Source organism: Corythoichthys intestinalis, chromosome 18, assembly GCF_030265065.1.
Source record: "Corythoichthys intestinalis isolate RoL2023-P3 chromosome 18, ASM3026506v1, whole genome shotgun sequence".
Lineage (NCBI taxonomy): Eukaryota > Metazoa > Chordata > Actinopteri > Syngnathiformes > Syngnathidae > Corythoichthys > Corythoichthys intestinalis.
The window spans coordinates 15,667,768-15,687,698 of NC_080412.1; the positions used below are offsets into that span (position 1 = coordinate 15,667,768).

The following is a 19,931-nucleotide window of genomic DNA, read 5'->3' on the forward strand; positions in this document are numbered from 1 at the left end:
ATGGCAGTGAATGAATATATGTCTACCACTGTCAAGGAGTTAATTAGATGTAATTCCGAAATGGTGAATACCATGTTTTTAATCATATCTTAACAATGTATTGAGTTACTTAATTTACTTTAATGATTAACTGTGGTAATATTACTAAAACTGGTCTCCTACACATTTTCTTTACCTCACACATCAATAATAAAAATATGAATGAAACGTTCACTCAGAAAACGTCTCCAAAAAGGGAATCTCCGGAAGTAGGAAATTGCATGCTGTGCGTTTGCGTCTGTTTTCCGATTTGTGTTGATGGGAGCCTGAGATCCTCTTGTTCATCCGCACGTGAGAGCGACTACTGCACTAGAATTAGGTCAGGGACAAAAGACCCACCTTCTTATTGAAATGGTGAGACGTCAAAATAAATGAACAAAAACAGCGTAATGATTACATGGAAGGGGGGGGTTGTGCTTTTGAACAATATGCCCACTTGTATATTTTTTTTCGTGCAGCACACACACACATTACACAGTAATCTTGCACATGCAAAATATCCTTCAATGGTGGCCAATCAAGAGGCAAAAACAAATTTAACAGGAACAGTCGTGTGCTTGGACGTAATCAAAACCTACCGTGGCGTAGTTTGGGGTTCCTATAAATGCGTGGTCTCCAATAAGGATGGTCAGAATGAAGTGACATTTCTCAGGCAGGAGGAAAAGACTGGTTGTGGACCTTTTTATGTGGCCTCAGAGCTGGGTTTTAAAGAGAGGTTGGTAGCAAGGACTTCTGAATGCTGCTTTTTTTTAGGTTGTCAGACTCCAGACATAAACATCTGGTGCATTTTCAGTCAAGGTCTTGTAGCCTATTTAAAAAGAGAAAATCAAAATCTTTTATGCTTACTTGTCAGCCTACAAATGGTGAAAGTATTCCAACTGGATGTACTTACTATCTAATGTTGATACCGGTATCGTGCCACTTTACTTTGCAGTTTTCTCAAAAAGCTCTTCAGTGGTGAGATCAGAGTTTCACCATCTTTTTCATTGCTTGTCTGATGTACTCAAGGGTCAATTCTGCCAGGCAAAGTTGGAGAAATGGTCCAATCAGATGTATCGAGAGCCTGAGGCAACACCAGAGGAGGCACACATGTTTGACCTGGAATACCTTCTGTCGGACATCTCTGACACCCTGTTCACAATGACACAGAAGCAGAGCCCTTGGGCCAGCGAGCGACATAACAGTAAGTAATAATGTACAGCACACACATTGGGCCTCATTCACAAATTAATGCGTAGAAATGTTATTCCCGTTTTATCTTCACAAGCTTGTTCACATACAGCACGTAAAAGAATTTAAACGGGATGAGTGATGGTGATAAAGTGTTCTTTTTGCTATTGCTTAGGAAATTAGTCACCCATTGGAAAATTTCTGGTTTATGTTATTATTGTTAAATTCATTTCTGTTTGAATTGCTATTAAAAAAATGTTTTTATTTAAGTTACTGTTATACACGTTCTGAAAATCTGCCTAGCATCAAATGACTATTGATTTGACGTGACTTGTACTGTTCATTAATTCCAGCAATTGTACTGCTTTTCATTGCTATACTTGTTACTGCGGCTCATTTTTAAGTGAATCCCAACAATAAAATATAAACTTAACCCACTGCAAATGGTGACATGATTTTCTCTCTTAGCATACACTACAAATGCTGATATGATTCAACCTGGCCTAACGCCTCTGCAGCCCAACTTGGATGATTTCATGGATATACCAGGTATCTACTTGTTGTTTTTAAAGAGAACCTCAGACTTAAAGACTTGTAGGCTCTAATAGGCCACAAATGTTCTCTTTTACTAAAATACATTATTAGAAACACATATATTATTGCCATTGATTTAAAAATCTATAATATTTAGTACATGTTTTGACCTAGAGAGGGCACCATGTTTTACGGGCGCAACGCACGCTGGGGGTGACAACGCGGGCGGGCTGTACTGGGAGAATAGCTGTGCTAGCCAGCAAGCGAAGCTAGTATGACGACTGGCATGATTTTGTCACATTCTGCTGCTGGTCAGAGCTGTGGGATGAGTTCCCAACTTCGTACCTGCATCCAATTCCATCTTATCAGCAGTGTCTTTAAACTGATCCTTGGCGGCTTGCCGAGATATTGATTTGCTGCTATTTGACAGTTTGTATATCCCTTCGTTGCTAGTTTTGTCATTGCCTTGTTTTTTTTCGTTTGTCAGCCTCTCACCGCGGTTTTCCCTCGGGTTCATATATTTTTCTATTGATCCCGGCCTACTGTTACGGACCGTTTTTCTGTCTCTCTTTTCGCGATCATATAATTCCGTGGTCAAGCCAGATGCACTTTCTTTTCAGTTGCGTTTCCCTTTTAGGTTTTACCGCACAGACAGACAACGCATGTGGGTTGCGATTGCCAGCGATGTCACCGCCCAGAGTGCATTGTGTCGTCAACAACGATGTTGACCTACTAGTTAAACAATCTTTTCAAATTTTATAAAATATAAGACATAAAACCTTAAGAGGGGTTTGAATATCAAATTATTACAACTCATACTAACATTTATCACTCCAAGTCTTTTTGTCCGTGGTTCACCTTAAAGCAGGGGTGTCCAAACTTTTTGCAAAGGGGGCCAGATTTGGTGTGACCTTGGCTGACCTCTTTTACGTAGAACAATATATTTAAGAAAATTTTAGCAAGCGATTCTGTGTGTCACATTTGCTTTATTTATTTATTTATTTATTTTTATTAATAATTTCAACAATCTCGCAACTAGCCTTTGTGGCGTTCTCTTTCGACTCTCGGTATCTTGCGAAATACTGCTGCTGTGAAATTAAACTAGCTTCAAGTATCTTCAATTCCTCTCGGCGTATCTTTCCTGTAATCTTGTCGTACATGTCAGCGTGTCTTGTTTGGTAATATCGCCTCACATTGAACTCTTTAAAAACAGCGACTGTTTCTTTGCAAATGATGCGGACACAGTTGTTGCGTATTTTAGTGAAGAAATAGTCCAATTTCCACCTATCCTTGAAGCGTCGGCCGTCGCAGTCAACTTTGTTTTTTGTTGTTGATTGTTGCCATTTTAGAAAATTGGAAGTCAAGGTTCACACGTGGTAATGTTGCTTAAAGGGCTGCTGCCTTTTAGTGGGTAAATGAGGAGAAGCATTTAATGTGTAAGCAGTACTGCTGACCAATTTAAAGTGCGGGCCAGACATTATTGATCTTGTGACAGAGGCTGGGGGCCGGATGAAATTTGATCACGGGCCGCATTTGGCCCCCGGGCCGCACTTTGGACATGTCTGCCTTAAAGTAAACTGCAGAAAAAAGTATTTGCCCCCTTTTTGAAGAAATTCATTTTTTTGCACTTTCTCTACTTCACCACTTTGCATTTAAGATACAGAAATCAAACTAATGTAATTATCAGACAACTATAACTCACATTAACATAAAATTGCTGTTTTTAAATGCTCATTTTATGTATAATTGGTCAAATGTTTTGAGACTTTCTCATTAAACTGAATGGTGAAAAGTTTGTAAACATATGAACACGAGTTTACATAATGTTGGTTGCATACAAAATGAATAATGCGCTACATTAAACATGTTTGGGAACTTGATTATTGGAATTTCCACATTAGTATGCATTGTTATTTGCCTTTGTGAAGTTGGCCGATTGATCTGACCTTTTATTGACTCCTAATTGACTTGTGGCGCTCAATTGTACTAAACTGCCCCAAATAAAGTGAACATAGAGGTGAATTTATAACCAGAGTAGTGCTAAATCCCGATAATAAAACACATTAGTGAAACTGAAAGTGTTATTTAACTCTTTCGGTGGCATTGACATTGATAGACGTCTCATCTAATGTCTCCTAAAAACTAAATTAAAACTCGTTAAATAAGTTTATTACTAGTGGACAGAACAAATGGCAGCAAGTGAACGAATTTGCTGCCACCCCTCCCACTTGAAGTGGATTGGACGTCTAGCGCCGTCAATGGAAGCCAGTGAGTTAATATACTGTACATTAAGGACCGATAAGTCATCACTGAGATGCCCCCCTCCCCCAAAAAGTATCTCTTTTTATCATGTACTTGTATATTTTACTTAAAACTAATGCTGTCAAATTTATCGCGTTAACGGGTGGTAATTATTTTTTTAAATTAATCACGTTAAAATATTTGACGCATTTAACGCATGCGCGGAATGACCCACTCATGCAGTGCCTCAAAAAGATTACAATGACGCCGTTTTTTTTCAAATTGAGAGCGAAGAGGCTGAGAAAGGCGAGTGGACACAGGCATCATTGGACCGCGCCGTTTATTGGCATAGGCTTCGGCAACTCCTTCACAACAAACATAAGTATCATTTAGTGAAAGCACAACAAAAATAATATTCCTATCCCTAAAAAAAAAGGCTGTTCACAGAAAGGGAAGCGCTTCAATCTGTATTAATGAGGCCCTATTCTCACACAGTTAAACAACAATGCAAAGTGAACTGGCATTCCCAATCAAAATAGCTATGCAAAATACACATAAAACTTACTCAGACTTTGGTAAAACTCTATTCAAACATTTCGTTTAACTCAACAAATACACTGTATGGCAATATTTAGTCATAATAAACAAAATATCAGAGGTCTCGTACGTTGTGAAGCCCACAATCAAATGAACGTAAAAGTACAATGAACCCAGAAACTACGGCATCAGTCAGGGGGCAAAACGCACTCGATGGCTAGATGTGTATTTGAATCACTACCATACGTAGTTAAAGACTGTGGAAGAACGGCAGGGAGCCCATGTGACCTCCCACTCGGCGACGTTAACAATGGCGAGCAATTAGTCTATTTTTTGATTGAAAATTTTACAAATTTTATTCAAACGAAAACATTAAGAGGGGTTTTAATATAAAATTGCTAGAATTTTTACTAACATTTATCTTTCAAGAACTACAAGACTATCTATCCGTGGATCCCTTTAACAGAAAGAATGTTCATAATGTTAATGCCATCTTGAGGATTTATTGTTATAATAAACAAATACAGTACATAATGTACAGTATGTTGAATGTATATTACCGACTTGTCTTATCTTTCCATTCCAACAATAATTTACAGAAAAATAAGGCATATTTTAGAGATGGTTTGAATTGCAATTAATTACGATGAATTAATTTGTAAGCTGTGATTAACTTTGAATTTTAATCGTTTGACAGCCCTACTTAAAACCTTTTTGCAGATATATTTTTGAACTCGGGGGTCCAGCCATGTGACCAGACAAGTTTTGCAGATTCCGGTCATTTTGAAAGTTCATCCAACATCGCACTTGCCCATTTTCCACCTGTGCACGCAGCTCCTCAACTACTCATTGACACCCACCTCTCTGAGGTAATTGCTCAGCTATATACATATACTGACGATACTCTGCTGTATTCAGGTTAATAATGATTTTATTTTATTTTTTTTACAGGCTGGTTTGTCATCTGAAAATTTGCCTCAGCCGTCATCATCGAATACTCAAGCAGATGGTACAAGACTAAACCAGAATGTGGGCGAATACCACTCAGCCACTTTGCCATACGGAGCTCCGTCATACTCTGATCCTGCTTTGAATGCACTGTTACCCCCCAACGTTGAGCAAGTCTTTTCTACCGCTGTGCCATTTTTTTACCCCCTTCCATGTCACAATTTCAGCTACCACACACCCACAACCGCCAGCGTGACCCCTACTGTCATTACACACACTGCTTCCACAGTGGTGAATATGCAACAGGCTTACAGCTACCCTCACACGGGGGTCACATACGACCAACCTCTGTGCCACTCTCTCAGCTATTCGGCGTTTACTTGTACGTCGGGGCCAGATCGCACAGCCCAGCCGCTTGGAAGCGCATCGCACTGCTTTGCAGTTCCCGAAGTGTCTACTACACAAGTAAGAGGGAAGCACAAGCAAAAGAGAGGCGGAGTGAGAACATTTGGTCCACCTGTGGATCTGTCTTACACTATGCCCACTGCTCCCACCAGCTGCCTGGCTAAGCTGCTCTCCACAGGTGCACCTGAGCGTGAGTTATATTTTTAAAAATGAATCTTGGAAAAAACAAACATGACTCATTATAGTTTGTGCTTACAGGGAAGCCGTCGGTGGGTTTTGAAAGCACACGTGTGACGTTCAAAGGTCGAAAATCGACATCTCCCAGTGCGACGGTGAGCACACTTTCAGTACTCCGTGTAATATACCTTCTCTTATGTATTTGGCTGGGAGGGGTGAATGAACCCTCCCATGAATACGCATGTGCCGGTATGAGATTCTGACGGTATGATAACCTTAAGCAAAAATATCACGGTTTTACGGTATTGCAATCACAGCTCTTTAGGGTTTGGAATGTGCTATTTTCAGATGCCTGGGTTTGAAATTTTTTTTTTTTTTACATTTTAGCAAGTTATCTGCCTCATTAACAAGCTAACGTTATAGTATGTCTTACCACCGCTAGACACACTAAACACACTGGAGTTAACTATCCTTGCTGGTGGGAAGCTTTTGTGACAGTGTTTATTAACCTTTAATTTTGAATAAATGCAACATCATGTTCGAGGTATTGCCTCTTCGGCAGCCAACCTCCACATACATGTTTTACATGTTGGTTGACTCTCCTCTAAGCCACTGCCGTCCATAACTTTTCTGTAGCCCAAATATTCCAGTACCAGCGACTTTGTTTTCTGCGATGGGGAGAAAAGTCGAGGAGTTTTACCTCCTCCAGCCGTGACACTGAGCAACAATCGGTGGGGAAGGGTTGAGGGCTGCAGCTGCAAGGGAGGGATTTTTTTCTATGCATTTTTGGGACATAAAAAAATGGCTAATACCGTAGGGATGGTATGGCGGAAAGTTTTTGTGGTTTTGAAACCGTGACGCTTTTTTACCACGGTTACCTCGAAACCGGTAACTGGCACATGTCTACCCATGAAACATGAGCATTCACAGCTAGTCCTCCCAGTTTAAATGAATAGGACGTCTATCATTGTCAATGGCAGGCAATGAGTTAAATATTATGGAAAAAAATTATTATGAAAATAGAAAAAGCTTGTGAAAAAAGTCTTATTGGAGGCCATAACCAGAGTTTATTCCTGTTTTTATTCGTTGTAATTTTATTTTGTTTTTCACATTTTATTAAGTTATATATTTTTTTCCATGGAAATAATATAAAAATAGTCATTAATAATAACAAAATAACAATTATAACTGAGATCTGGCACTCACATATGTGGACATCATCTTTTGGTCATGTAGGACACTTTCGCTTGCCCTATAGAAGTTTTAAAATGTTAGATATTGAACAAAAGTAACAAAATGAAATACAAAATTTAAGATTATTTTCTCTCCCCCTATTTGTGCTGTCAGCCCCCAATTTCAAAGTTATAACTTAACAAAGAATTAAACTATTTTTGATTAAAGAAACTTTTGAATAATTGGTGGCTAGAGTTCCATTTTGGTAAATAAAATTAAAGAAAAAAAAAACCCTACAATCATTTGATCATTGGCAACCCTCCCAGTCAAAACGGATTGAACAGCTCGTGCCATCAACGGACGTCAAAGCCCCACTTTGTCATAAAACATTCAGATTTCTTTTTTTTTTTTTTTACTGTATAGACCAGTATATATAGTATGTTTCTTTGGTGCTTAATTTTTTTTATTTGTTATGCAGCAGGCTTCATCGCAAGTGCAGCAAGGAGACAGCTGGCATGGAGCACTACCAGTATTGCACAACCAGAGTTCAGCCCAGGGTCACAGTCGAACCTCCAAAGGCTCAACAGTGTCTTCCCTAATCATTGATGACACAACATACACGAGCACAGCACCTCTCACCCCCAAGACTGAAAAACTGTCCCCTGTCCATTTTTATGGTACAGACAGAAGCAGTTTAGCAGGTATGCAGGTTACCACACTACAAAGAGGATCAAACTAATCTTTATGAACTGGTTTATCTGCCATTGACGTTCATTCAGTCACCATCCTTTTCAAAATGGTTTAGACGTCTAGCGCCCTCAATGGCAGGTAAATTAGCAGAAGATTAGCAAATGATTCGTCATCTATTCTGATGATTTTAAAAAACTTATATGGCTGTGTGAGGAAGTCCTTTTAAGTGTCTTTGCATTGTTGCAATAAGAGCATGTAATGTGCGCACAAATAACTGGAAATGTTTATATTGACATTACAGAATATACAGTCATTTGAATCATAGACTTCATATTGTATTGACGGGCCGCGGGGCTGATTTATAAACACAGACAAAGAGCTTTTTCTATCTAAAATTATTGTGAATAAATGCTTAAATCCCTGAATTCTTTATGGATATGGACGTAAACCACTCTCGATCCTTGGTTAAAAGCAAAAAAAAAAAAAAACATTCAGGTAGCATTTATTTTACGTAAATATCGCGAACTATGAGGCTAGTCTGTAAGGAAATTAGCGGCCGCCATATGTAAACAAAAAGCTTTCTCTGTTGAAACTTCTTATGAATGAATGCTTAAATCCCTGAATTCTTTATAGATATGGACGTAAAACATTCTCAATCCTTGGTTTAAAGCATAAAAACGTGCAGGCAGCATTTATTTTACGTAAATATCATGAACTACTGTATGAGGCTAGTCGGTAAGGAAATTAGCGGCCGGCATATGTAAACAAAGAGCTTTTTCCGTTGAAAATTCTTGTGAATAAATGCTTAAATCCCAGAATTCTTTATAGATATGGACGTAAAACAGTCTCGATTCTTGGTTAAAAGCAAAAAAAAATGTGCAGTTAGTAGTTATTTTACATAAATATTGCGAAGTATAATGCCAATGCTGTAGCGGCTAATTTCTCCCATTGATTTTTTAAAAAAATGCATGCATGGTACGAAAATATAATAATTACCTTGAATCCTCGAACAAATCACTCCTAAGACAATCCTTCCTGTTTGTATGTGGTACAGCTTTCATACTTTTTCAACCTAAATCCGGCGTTGGATCCCTGCATATGTTGACTAACTGCGATTGACTGCAAATAACTGAAGTGGACTGTAGGAAAGCCCCCTACTTGAAGGCATTGTACAGTGGGTGACGGATGTGACCCGTCAATACAATTATGAAGTATATGTTTGAACATCGCAAATTTTTGCACTGCATGAGATTACAGAGACAATTTATTGATATAATGTTCATTCAGTCATTATTTGATTTCTTGTTGATTTTCCCGGATCATCACCACCACACCTGCTAGAAAAATCCCCTAATCCAGATTTGCCATATTCAGGCTCACTTGGGTATGGAATGATGGAATCAAGCAAGGTAAGGACATATACTCTACATCTATATTGTTTTGCTGATTATGTTCTCGGGACGTGCCAGGAGAGTTGCATAGTGTTATTTAATATGTATCCTGCAGCAAACGGAGACCAGACGGATAACCCACATCTCGGCTGAACAGAAGAGGCGTTTCAACATCAAACTAGGATTTGACACTTTGCATAACCTCGTAGCAACACTCAGCTCTCAACCAAGCGTCAAGGTGAGGTGGCAGGACACACATAATCATTCAACAGTGATCAAAATTAAAATCTTGTCCACATGTTGGCTCAGATCAGCAAAGCGACTACATTGCAGAAGACCGCCGAGTACATCAGTAAGATGCAACAGGAAAGGGCTCTGCTGCACGAGGAGGCTCAGAGACTCCAAAATGAGATTCAGCTCCTGAACACTGCCATCAAGTGAGACCTCTGGCTTGGTTGCACTCCACATGCTGTTGAAGGAGTGGAGGAACTAGTGACATGTTACTAAAACAACAAACGGATCTGCCCCCTTCAACAGCCTATTCGTGTTTTGTTTTGCAGTACGTGCCAACAGCAGCTACCTGCAACAGGCGTTCCCATCACACGACAGCGATTTGACCACATGAGGCAAAAATTCCGAGAGTACGTCCAGGCACAGACTCTGCAAAACTGGAAGTTTTGGATAGTATCCTTAACTTAATCCATTTCATCTGGGAGTTATTAATTTATAACTTAGTTATAAATTAGTTTAATAAGATCTAGGAAAAAAAAAAAAAAAAAAGTATTTTTCAGTGCATGTGTTGTTGTAGTTAGCAATATAATAGGTGCGTCACTCAATTTATTATGTTGTAAATAAGTTTAAAAATATTTATAATAAATATCTATATATAAAAACATATATAGTAGAGGTGTGCAAAATTTCCGATTCTTAGATTATTCGCGATTCGGCCGTGGAAGATTCGAGAACGATTCACAAACATCCAAATTCCGATTATTGAAATATGCCAAGTAAAGCAGAAGTACGACACACTCAGCGCGCCGCGCGGTCTCCGGTACGCAATTAGGGACGGAGCGAGAGTAGCTAAACATCATGCTTCTCATTACCCGGCCCCTCGGGTAACGCCAATGCTCAACTCACGGCTCTAGCTCAACTCATGCCACGAGATTAAAAAAAACAAAACAACAACGTACCTGACTGCTGCCGAAAAGCTGCTACAAGCCCCATTATGTTACGGTAGATATCATTTATATAGGACTAGATGCAATATAGCTTCGGTATCGTTACCAGCACATCTACAAAAAACTAGATGCGGGCGTTAGTAACGGCCGCCATCTTAAAGCAGTACACTTCCCTGCAAGGCTGTTGTTGCGAACCTTCCAAGCGAACCTAATTAACTTTTTATCTAAAATACTCCTAAAGCGGTAAAATATTGACTTGAATCTATCTTTAAAATAGTTTTAAAACTTTCACATGTTGAAAGTAGACAAAAGAGAAATTATGGAATAACAGGAGCAATTTTAACAACTTTAACGGTTGATTCACAACATTAAATTAATTGAAAGTAGTTTAAAGCTGCTGATATAGAATGGGGACTGGAGTTTTTTATTTACTGTTATTTTTGTATATTTGTTTACTGCTATATGTTAACTTGATACTGAAATAGTAGTTTGGTTTAGCCTGAGAGGATTTTTGAACAATTTTGGAACTAATGTACAAAACAAATAAAAAATAAATAAATAAAATAAAAAAATAAAAGGAGTGGGGTGCATCAATAATCGTTTTATAATCGAATCGGAGCCTCTGAATCGTAATCGTAATCGAATCGTTAGGTGCCCAAAGATTCCCAGCTCTAATATATAGTATATAAATGTATGAATAAATTCCAAAATAATAAAAAATACAGTTCTGTTCAAAATCATTCAAGCTTTACTGCAGTATGGTGCTGTAGTATGACATATATTTTTTTAAAAATCTTTTTCACAATCAGATCAAATTAAGACTTAAAATCAACAACTGCATTTGCATAAAAGGCTGCAACTATCGATTATTTTAGTAGTCGATTAATCGATGAAGTAGTTCGAATAATCGAGTAATTGGATAAGGAACATAAAAAATTAAAATACCCGAGCTGAGCCTCAAACAGTATAAAAACATAAATAAATGAGGATCTATGTACAACAAAAGAACAATTGGCTAAAGTCCGCTAGCTTAAATGCTATATTATGCCATCCTATTTTTTTTTTGTTTTTTTTTGTTTTTTTTGTTTTTTACAATGCTCTTAACAAATGCTCCAGACATATATTCCCACCCAAAAAAAAAAAAACGCCAAATATACCCATAAACTAAATTAGGCATGCATTAAAAAAACATTAGCTATCACAACAACTTAGCTTATGTTGGTCCTAACAGGGGGCAGCTGGTTTCAGCCACATGAAATGAAGCAGACTAGAGGGCAGTGTATCCACCCAAATCAATCAAACTAAATGCAAACACTTTCAAAACAAACCATTACAATTCCACTTTAACTAAACAAATACTCGAAGCAGCAAAATCTAATTTGAATCTTTTTTTCTAATCGAATACTCAAGTTAATCGATTAATCGTTGCAGCACTATTTGCATACAATATACTTAAAAAAAAATAAATTAATGTATGTATATATATCTATATCTATATATAAATTAGTAATTTAAAAGTAAAATACATTTTATAAATAAATTGCAGTTTACATTTAAATTACAAAGTTTATTTCCACTCCAAATGGATCAGATGTCTATCACCGTCAATGTCACTGAAACATGATCACACACTAGGATTCTCCGGATCAAAGATTTCTGGTGGATTTTATTTTCTTTAACTTGGTTTCAGTTCAGCATCATCATCGAGCCACTGTTTGAGTCCTATAATGGAATGGTGTCTACTGCAAGTGTGGAACAACTATGCCAATCCACGTTATCCTGGTTGGACCAGCACTGCTCACTGCTTTCTCTAAGACCTAGTTAGTCCGACACAATTCATTTAAATCAGATCAATATTCATTTTTAACTCCATTAGGTTTGTCAACTGCCATTTGTTTTTGCCCCCTCTCAGTGGTCCTTAGTTCACTCCGTCTCCTGAGCACCACGACGTCCATTCTAACTGACCCGAGCCTGCTGCCTGAGCAGGCCAACCTCGCCGTCACCCAGGGTGACCCCCCTGCCACCTCGGACCACTCCATACAGCACCCCGCTCAAGACAATTTACAGTTACATGATATGTGACTGAAAACAAAGACAATTTATTAGTGAGTTTTTAGATTCTTTTTCATGTGTCAATTCCTTCAAATAGAACTCACTGGCTGCTAAAAGAATGTATGCTTCCCTCTAAAAGGCACCCACATAATTGCTTTTATGTAACATACGATACGCGTTACAGATTTTTTGTTATTGTTGTGTGTTTAACACTTTGAAAGTGTGAATTTGCATTTTACTCCAAATAAGTATTAAAAGTTGAATGTTTACTGCATTAAGTTATGAATTCCACTCTAATATGACGAACCACAAGGTTCATTTCCTCAAAAATGTGTGTTTTGGGTACAGTCCACATGGTTGTTATGATTTCCCCTCAAAGGGCTTTTATACCTTTAGAAGCCATATAGTATAAGTACAATATAATCAACCCATGCTACACAAATACAGTTGCTACCGTGAATTATTATATGCTGTTTGCTGTATTTTTTTAAAGCGCAAATTGAATTTAAGTCATGAAAAATATGGCCAACTAATATTTTATACACTGTAACATTTCCTATATGTTAAAAAGTAAGTGTGAAATAAATTCAAGTGAAAATATGTATTTTCTTTATCTGGGCTCATAAAATGTCGTGTGCTAATTTTGCATCTGGGCCTTGAGTTTAAAACTGACTATAAAATGTCCACTGGGTGATATTTTGTCAGAGCTGTGAACTGTACTCACGCTTTGTACTTAAGTAGAAATATAAGTACTTTTGTAGGAATATTACATAAGCTTAAAAAGTATGGATTCAACTCCTGTCCTTGGGGTAAAAAGTTGAAGAATAAAAAAGAACATATGAAGTTGAAGAGGGTTGGTTAACATTCCAACCATTGAACTCATTGGCTGCCATTGATTACGGTAATCGTCCAATCAATTTGACTGGGAAAGGGCGAATGAACATTTGTTCACCCCCCATCCCCCTGTCAAAAAGGATTGGACGTTTTACGCTGTCAAAGGCACTAAATTATCCGTTCCTCCCAGTGGATTGAATTGATGTCTGTGGCAGGCAATGTGTTGCGTACGATGAGATTTATTTAAAAAAATATATTGTTACTGAGGGATATAACCAGAGTACATTTAATTAACATTATATTAATTCATATTTGTATTTACTCATAAACAATATAGTATGTGTTACATATCCAATATACTGACATTCACATGTATGCGTCACTTTTTGGGTCAAATACTTGTATTCCAAATATTAATATTGTGACCCAAAAAGTAATCTTCATGGGGTAAGCTTTATTAATTTATTTATTCTAATGACCAAAAAGTCATTTGCCCTATTATGCGTTTTGAAATATGGAATGTTGAATAAAACAAATGTAAATAAAGTGCGAAAACTCTGTCATGAATATCTTTTCCTCTTATATTTGTGCTGTCAGCCCCCCAAATACAAAATATTATCTTAAAGAAACAAACTTTCTCATAATAATCTATTGAATAATTTTTTTGCTAGAATGCTTATTTGTCTCATTTTGCCCTGCGATTGGCTGGCAACCAATTCAAGGTGTACCCTGCCAACTGCCCGTAGTTCGCTTGGATAGGGTCCAGCACATCCGCGATCCTCGTGAGGATAAGCGGCATTGAAAATGAATGAATGAATGATTTTTTTTTTTTTGACCAAAAAAAATAAAAGATTAAAAAAACAACCAAAACTCGTCTTTTATTTTTGAAATGATATAATAATCATAATAATAATTAATTCAATTTTTCGCCAAGGCTATGTTGCCACGTTTTTTACTTATTCCTTTCCATCGCTAGAAAATGGATGCATGATCTGCAAAGATATGCCCGGGGAAGAAACCACCTGCACTTCTTGATTCTGCCAGCAGGTGACACTATCATTAAGCGTTTTGCACCGCGCTATGGACCTCCCCTTCGCTAGAGGGCGCCGTTTAGCGTCCATCGGAAGACGAGCTTCATTTTCTCTTCTTCCCCTTCCAGAGCTCCTCGGTGAGCTGTCCACTTCAGCACCACACAAGCCGAGAACAGGCATCGGGGACTAGCTAATGCCGCAAAGGAGGAACGAAGAGGACCAAGCCTCGGCTCAACAACATCAGGACCTACCATCCACCCAGTCTACAAGACCGACGAACGCGTGCTGATAGCGACCGCGGACGCCTGTGACTCCGTGTCCGAAGACTGCGGGAAAGGTAAGAGTTTTCCAAGAAGCTTAAATAGGATCAAGTCGATGATAATAATGTGGCATCCCGGGAGGGAGAAGACTGTGTGAGCCCTTTAACAAAGGCGGCTTCGTCTGTTCAAAATGATCTGTTCACTAGTTAGTTTTGGTCAACAAAGGGCGTCAGGGAGACGATTCCAAAACCTCCCCTCGCTCGCTGCGCAGATGGTGCCGTTCTATCCTATCGCTCGTCCATGTTTCGCAGCCTCGGCCAGCTGCCGCTTCATTGTCAATACCCCCGCCCCCTCCCCCGTCTGCCTCATCCTCCGCCTCCAGCCGCGGGACATCATGTCACATCTTTCTTTTTATTGTTGTTAAATGACACCAGCCCGTGTGGTTTGTTGACGAGCCACGCGTTGGAAATCTCTGCAGACTTCCAATTGTATAGGCGGCCAATGTGATTGCATTCTGCAGGGCCGGTCCTATGCACTTCTGGGCCGGGGAGTAAAACCAGTGCAGGGGCTAAATGTACGGTTACCGAAGCACTATAGCCTACAGTTTAAACATGATTTTACGTTATTTTATTTATTTATTTTTTTAACAAGCTAAAGGCTTGTTAAGTAGCTCAAGCTGTTGTTGCTGTTCTTGCTGACACTAACTTTGAAGTCCCCTGTCATTCATGAACCGATCCTCTTGAAACTTAGCTATGTAACACAGCCCAATATCTCGATCCTCGGAGCGAAATTTCATTTTATTTCTTCTATCACGGCTGATTTATTAATTGCAGACTTATTGGTGCCTGCAAATTACTAGTTAGCCAGTAGAGGGCATGTGTGGGCAGAGTTTACGAGTGTGCACTAGTGCTTGTTAACAATAAAATTCTTGACAACCACAGCTGCTAATATATACTGTATTATGTATGTATGTATGTATGTATGTATGTATGTATGTATGTATGTATGTATGTATGTATGTATTTGTACATGGCGGAAAACACTCAGGTGACTTGAAGTTCTGCTCTGAGACCCCCAATTTGGCCAAAATTTATAACTGTCCCATATGCATGTGTGATACATCATTGGAAAGCTTAAAATTTCAATTTTCTGGCAGAAGAAAATTTTTGAACAGGAGGGCATTTTAAAAAATAAGAATAATTTAAACCCCTAAACCCTAACTCAAGGTGAGAGCATGAGAGAGCATAATTAAAGGCACCATGATTTTAATGAGATATTATCACACTCTTAAGTTATTTCGATCCCAAAACTCCAAGTAGCATGTATCAACGAGTGTCAAGACACAGCAGTGAATTGCCACAGCCAGACTTTTTGGGGATTTAATGGGTGAAACACGGTAATATAACGAGGGTCACAAAGCAGAAATCGCAGACATCAAGGAGTGGTCGAAATTTTCTTTTTCAAATATTTACCCTTTTAAAGTTTTTTTTGTTGTTTTTTTTCTTTCAATTTTTCTTTGGATCGATTATCATCTAAAATATCAGGGAAAATGCCACAGTAACAAAAAATAACAATTAAGTAATAGTTATGAGGTAGATATCCGTGACCTATTTACAGACACTATTTTTTCATTGTGACGTAATTTGTTTAAAAGTTTAAAGTATGCAAGTAAATAATTTTATAAAGTCATTTTTTAAAATTAAATATTAGACATCAATAAATGATTCTGAGCTCAACATGATAGAAATTTTGGAATAATAAATATAATTACTTCTTTTTAATGCTGGTTTGAAACAAAAACGGTTGCGCAGTGTCTGTAAACGGGGGTCTCCAGTGTAAAGAGGACAAATTAAAAATAGTTCGGGGGCTTAATGCGCCATGAAACGGCGCCATGAAACTGTTATGGCAGTATATGAACATATTGTTCTATCAAACACAAGTTGTTTTGGCTTAAAATACAGCAGTTTATTTTAAAGAGGGGTGCAAGAGCAGAAACTGCTTTTTCAGCCTTGTCGGTGTTTTCTGTCATATATATGTATGTATATATATATATATATATATATATATATATATATATATATATATATATACACACACACATATATATATGTGTATATATGTGTGTATATATATATATATATATATATATATATATATATATATATATATATATATATATATATATGTATATATATATATATATATATATATATATATATGTGTGTGTGTGTATATACACTCACCGGCCACTTTATTAGGTACACCTGTCCAACTGCTCGTTAACACTTAATTTCTAATCAGCCAATCACATGGCGGCAACTCAGTGCATTTAGGCATGTAGACATGGTTTAAGACAATCTCCTGCAGTTCAAACCGAGCATCAGTATGGGGAAGAAAGGTGATTTGAGTGACTTTGAACGTGGCATGGTTGTTGGTGCCAGAAGGGCTGGTCTGAGTATTTCAGAAACTGCTGATCTACTGGGATTTTCAAGTACAACCATCTCTAGGATTTACAGAGAATGGCCCGAAAAAGAAAAAATATCGAATGAGCGGCAGTTCTTTGGGCAGAAATGCCTTGTTGATGCCAGAGGTCAGAGGAGAATGGCCAGACTGGTTCGAGCTGATAGAAAGGCAACAGTGACTCAAATAACCACCCGTTACAGCCAAGGTAGGCAGAAGAGCATCTCTGAGCGCACAATACGTCGTACTTTGAGGCAGATGGGCTACAGTAGCAGAAGACCACGCCGGGTGCCACTCCTTTCAGCTAAGAACAGGAAACTGAGGCTACAATTTGCACAAGCTCATCGAAATTGGACAATAGAAGATTGGAAAATCGTTACCTGGTCTGATGAGTCTCGATTTCTGCTGCGACATTCGGATGGTAGGGTCAGAATTTTGCGTCAACAACATGAAAGCATGGATCCATCCTGCCTTGTATCAACGGTTCAGGCTGGTGGTGGTGGTGTAATGGTGTGGGGAATATTTTCTTGGCACTCTTTGGGCCCCTTGGTACCAATTGAGCATCGTTGGAACGTCACAGCCTACCTGAATATTGTTGCTGACCATGTCCATCCCTTTATGACCACAATGTACCCAACTTCTCATGGCTACTTTCAGCAGGACAATGCGCCATGTTATAAAGCTGGAATCATCTCAGACTGGTTTCTTGAACATTACAATGTACTCAAATGTCCTCCACAGTCACCAGATCTCAATCCAATAGAGCATCTTTGGGATGTGGTGGAACGGGGGATTCGCATCATGGATGTGCAGCCGACAAATCTGCACCAACTGTGTGATGCCATCATGTCAATATGGACCAAACTCTCTGAGGAATGCTTCCAGCACCTTGTTGAATCTATGTCATGAAGAATTGAGGCAGTTCTGAAGGCAAAAGGGGGTCCAACCCGTTACTAGCATGGTGTACCTAATGAAGTGGACGGTGAGTGTATATTAGCAGAGTAGATTAGAATTTAAGCTACAAAAAATAGGTGAGCAAATGTATACTGTTGAGTGTACATGTTATCGACTAAATATGTGCTACCACACGCTCAACCTTTGTTCAGAATTAGCTTCGTAACAATGTGGCTTCACAGTCCTTTTAAAAGTATGGACTGTGGACGCTGTGCGTCTCCAGAGTTGAGAATGCATTGTTCCACTACAGCAAAACGAGACAAGTTATTGGCTAAAGGCTGGGTCTACGGGCAGTGGGCGGGGTCCCGGCTGGCCCAAACCCTCTGCTTCTCTACTTGATGATTGGATGATCTGTCTAAGGCTGAATCCCTATTTGTTTGACAGCAAAATAAGCGAATCAGTGATCTTGTTGTATTAACTTTCATGGGAGGCATTTTTCAATTTTTATTCTGTTGTGCAGAGTTGAGCAGAGACTTTCATAATCATCCTAGCAACACTTGCTTTGTTAAAAACGACTAACGAAAAATTGAGCTTCTATTTCTGGTGTCTTTAAAAAAATTTTTTTTTGCATGAGCTGCTTGTGTTTGGAGACTTGACTTCTCGCACTCTAGTTATTTCCTTACAGAGCAGCGAGTGCCACTGAGCCCCTCCACCGTCACAAGGCACTCACAGGCAGAGACACTTTGAGCTTCCCCTCATTGAAAGACATATATATATATATATATATGGCGGAAAACACAGATAAGACTAAAAAAGCAGTTTCTGCTCTTGCATCCCTTTTTGAAATCAGCTGCTGTATTTTAAGCCAAAACAACTATTTTGTTTGACAGAACTATATGTCTATATGCTGCCATAGCAGATTCATGGCGTATTAAACCCCTGAACTATTTTTAATTTGTCCGTTTTACCCTGGAAACCCCCGTTTACAGACGTTGCGCAACCGCTTTTGTTTCAACCTAGCCATAAAATGAAGGTAATTAATTATATTTAATATTCAAAATGTCTCTCATTTTTAGCTTAGAATCATTAATTGATGTCTAGTATTTCGTAAAAAACGACTTAAAAAAATTATTTACTCGCATATTTTAAATTTTTAAACAAAGTACATCACAATGAAAACTGGTGTCTGTAAAAAAAAGTCACGGATATCTACCTCATAACTATCGCTTAATTGTATTTTTTTTCTGTTACTGTTAAGAAAATCTCGACCACTCCTTGATGTCTGCGATTTCTGCATCGCGACCCTTGTTATATTACCATGTTTCACCTATAAAATCCACAAAAAATCCAGCTGTGGCCATTCACAACTGTGTCTTGACACTCAGTGATACATGCTACATGGATTTTTTGGATCGGAACAAGGTAAGTACGCGATAATATCTCGTTTAAGTCATGGCGTCTTTAATTCTGTTCTCGCGTGCTCTCATACCTCCAGATAGGGTTTTGCTGTTTAATTTTTTTTTTTTTTTTAATGCCCTCCTGTTCAAAATTTTTCTTCCCCCAGAAAATTGAGATTTTAAGCTTTCCAATGATGTATCACATGTTAATATCGGACAATTTTGAAAATTTGCCAAATTGGGGGTCTCAGAGCGGAACTTCAAGTCATCTGAGTGTTTTCCGCTAGTTTGTTCAGTTTCTTATGTCTGTGGGAATGGGCCGGTGGCACTCTTGCTTGAAAACTGCATCTTTGTAGCCCCCATCTGTTTTGACTCTGCTTGAGGTTCTCATTAACCTGAGAATAGCAGCGGTACAAACCTCCTTACCACATCCACTTCTGCAGTGTCTCCAGTGTTTCTCATGCATGCACACTTCCATTTAGCAGCCGCAAACTCATCCTCCTTGTGTCCTACTTCCTCC

At 38.4% G+C, this 19,931-nt stretch overlaps 2 protein-coding genes across 7 annotated transcripts in view; both read left to right on the plus strand.

The window, feature by feature from the left end:
* LOC130907060 (carbohydrate-responsive element-binding protein) overlaps nucleotides 1-13,808 on the plus strand; it is a 28,593-nt gene extending 14,785 nt beyond the window's left edge. The window contains exons 6-17 of one of the 5 annotated variants that reach the window (XM_057821911.1): nucleotides 1,048-1,222; nucleotides 1,678-1,758; nucleotides 5,242-5,390; nucleotides 5,473-6,064; nucleotides 6,133-6,206; nucleotides 7,703-7,925; nucleotides 9,256-9,323; nucleotides 9,421-9,543; nucleotides 9,615-9,742; nucleotides 9,866-9,989; nucleotides 12,174-12,303; nucleotides 12,396-13,808. In XM_057821911.1, coding sequence (XP_057677894.1) covers nucleotides 1,048-1,222; nucleotides 1,678-1,758; nucleotides 5,242-5,390; nucleotides 5,473-6,064; nucleotides 6,133-6,206; nucleotides 7,703-7,925; nucleotides 9,256-9,323; nucleotides 9,421-9,543; nucleotides 9,615-9,742; nucleotides 9,866-9,989; nucleotides 12,174-12,303; nucleotides 12,396-12,565 — 2,037 coding nt within the window. In that variant the 3' untranslated portion in view covers nucleotides 12,566-13,808. The remainder of the gene's footprint in view (nucleotides 1-1,047; nucleotides 1,223-1,677; nucleotides 1,759-5,241; nucleotides 5,391-5,472; nucleotides 6,065-6,132; nucleotides 6,207-7,702; nucleotides 7,926-9,255; nucleotides 9,324-9,420; nucleotides 9,544-9,614; nucleotides 9,743-9,865; nucleotides 9,990-12,173; nucleotides 12,304-12,395) is intronic. The other 4 variants (XM_057821912.1, XM_057821913.1, XM_057821914.1 and 1 more) reach the window with 4 other exon arrangements.
* A 720-nt stretch (nucleotides 13,809-14,528) lies between these two features.
* The window catches only part of srrm3 (serine/arginine repetitive matrix 3), a 125,697-nt gene continuing 120,294 nt past the window's right edge, over nucleotides 14,529-19,931 (plus strand). For both annotated transcript variants that reach the window (XM_057820169.1, XM_057820170.1), the window contains exon 1: nucleotides 14,529-14,737. The gene's annotated coding sequence lies outside the window, so the exon portion shown is untranslated. The remainder of the gene's footprint in view (nucleotides 14,738-19,931) is intronic.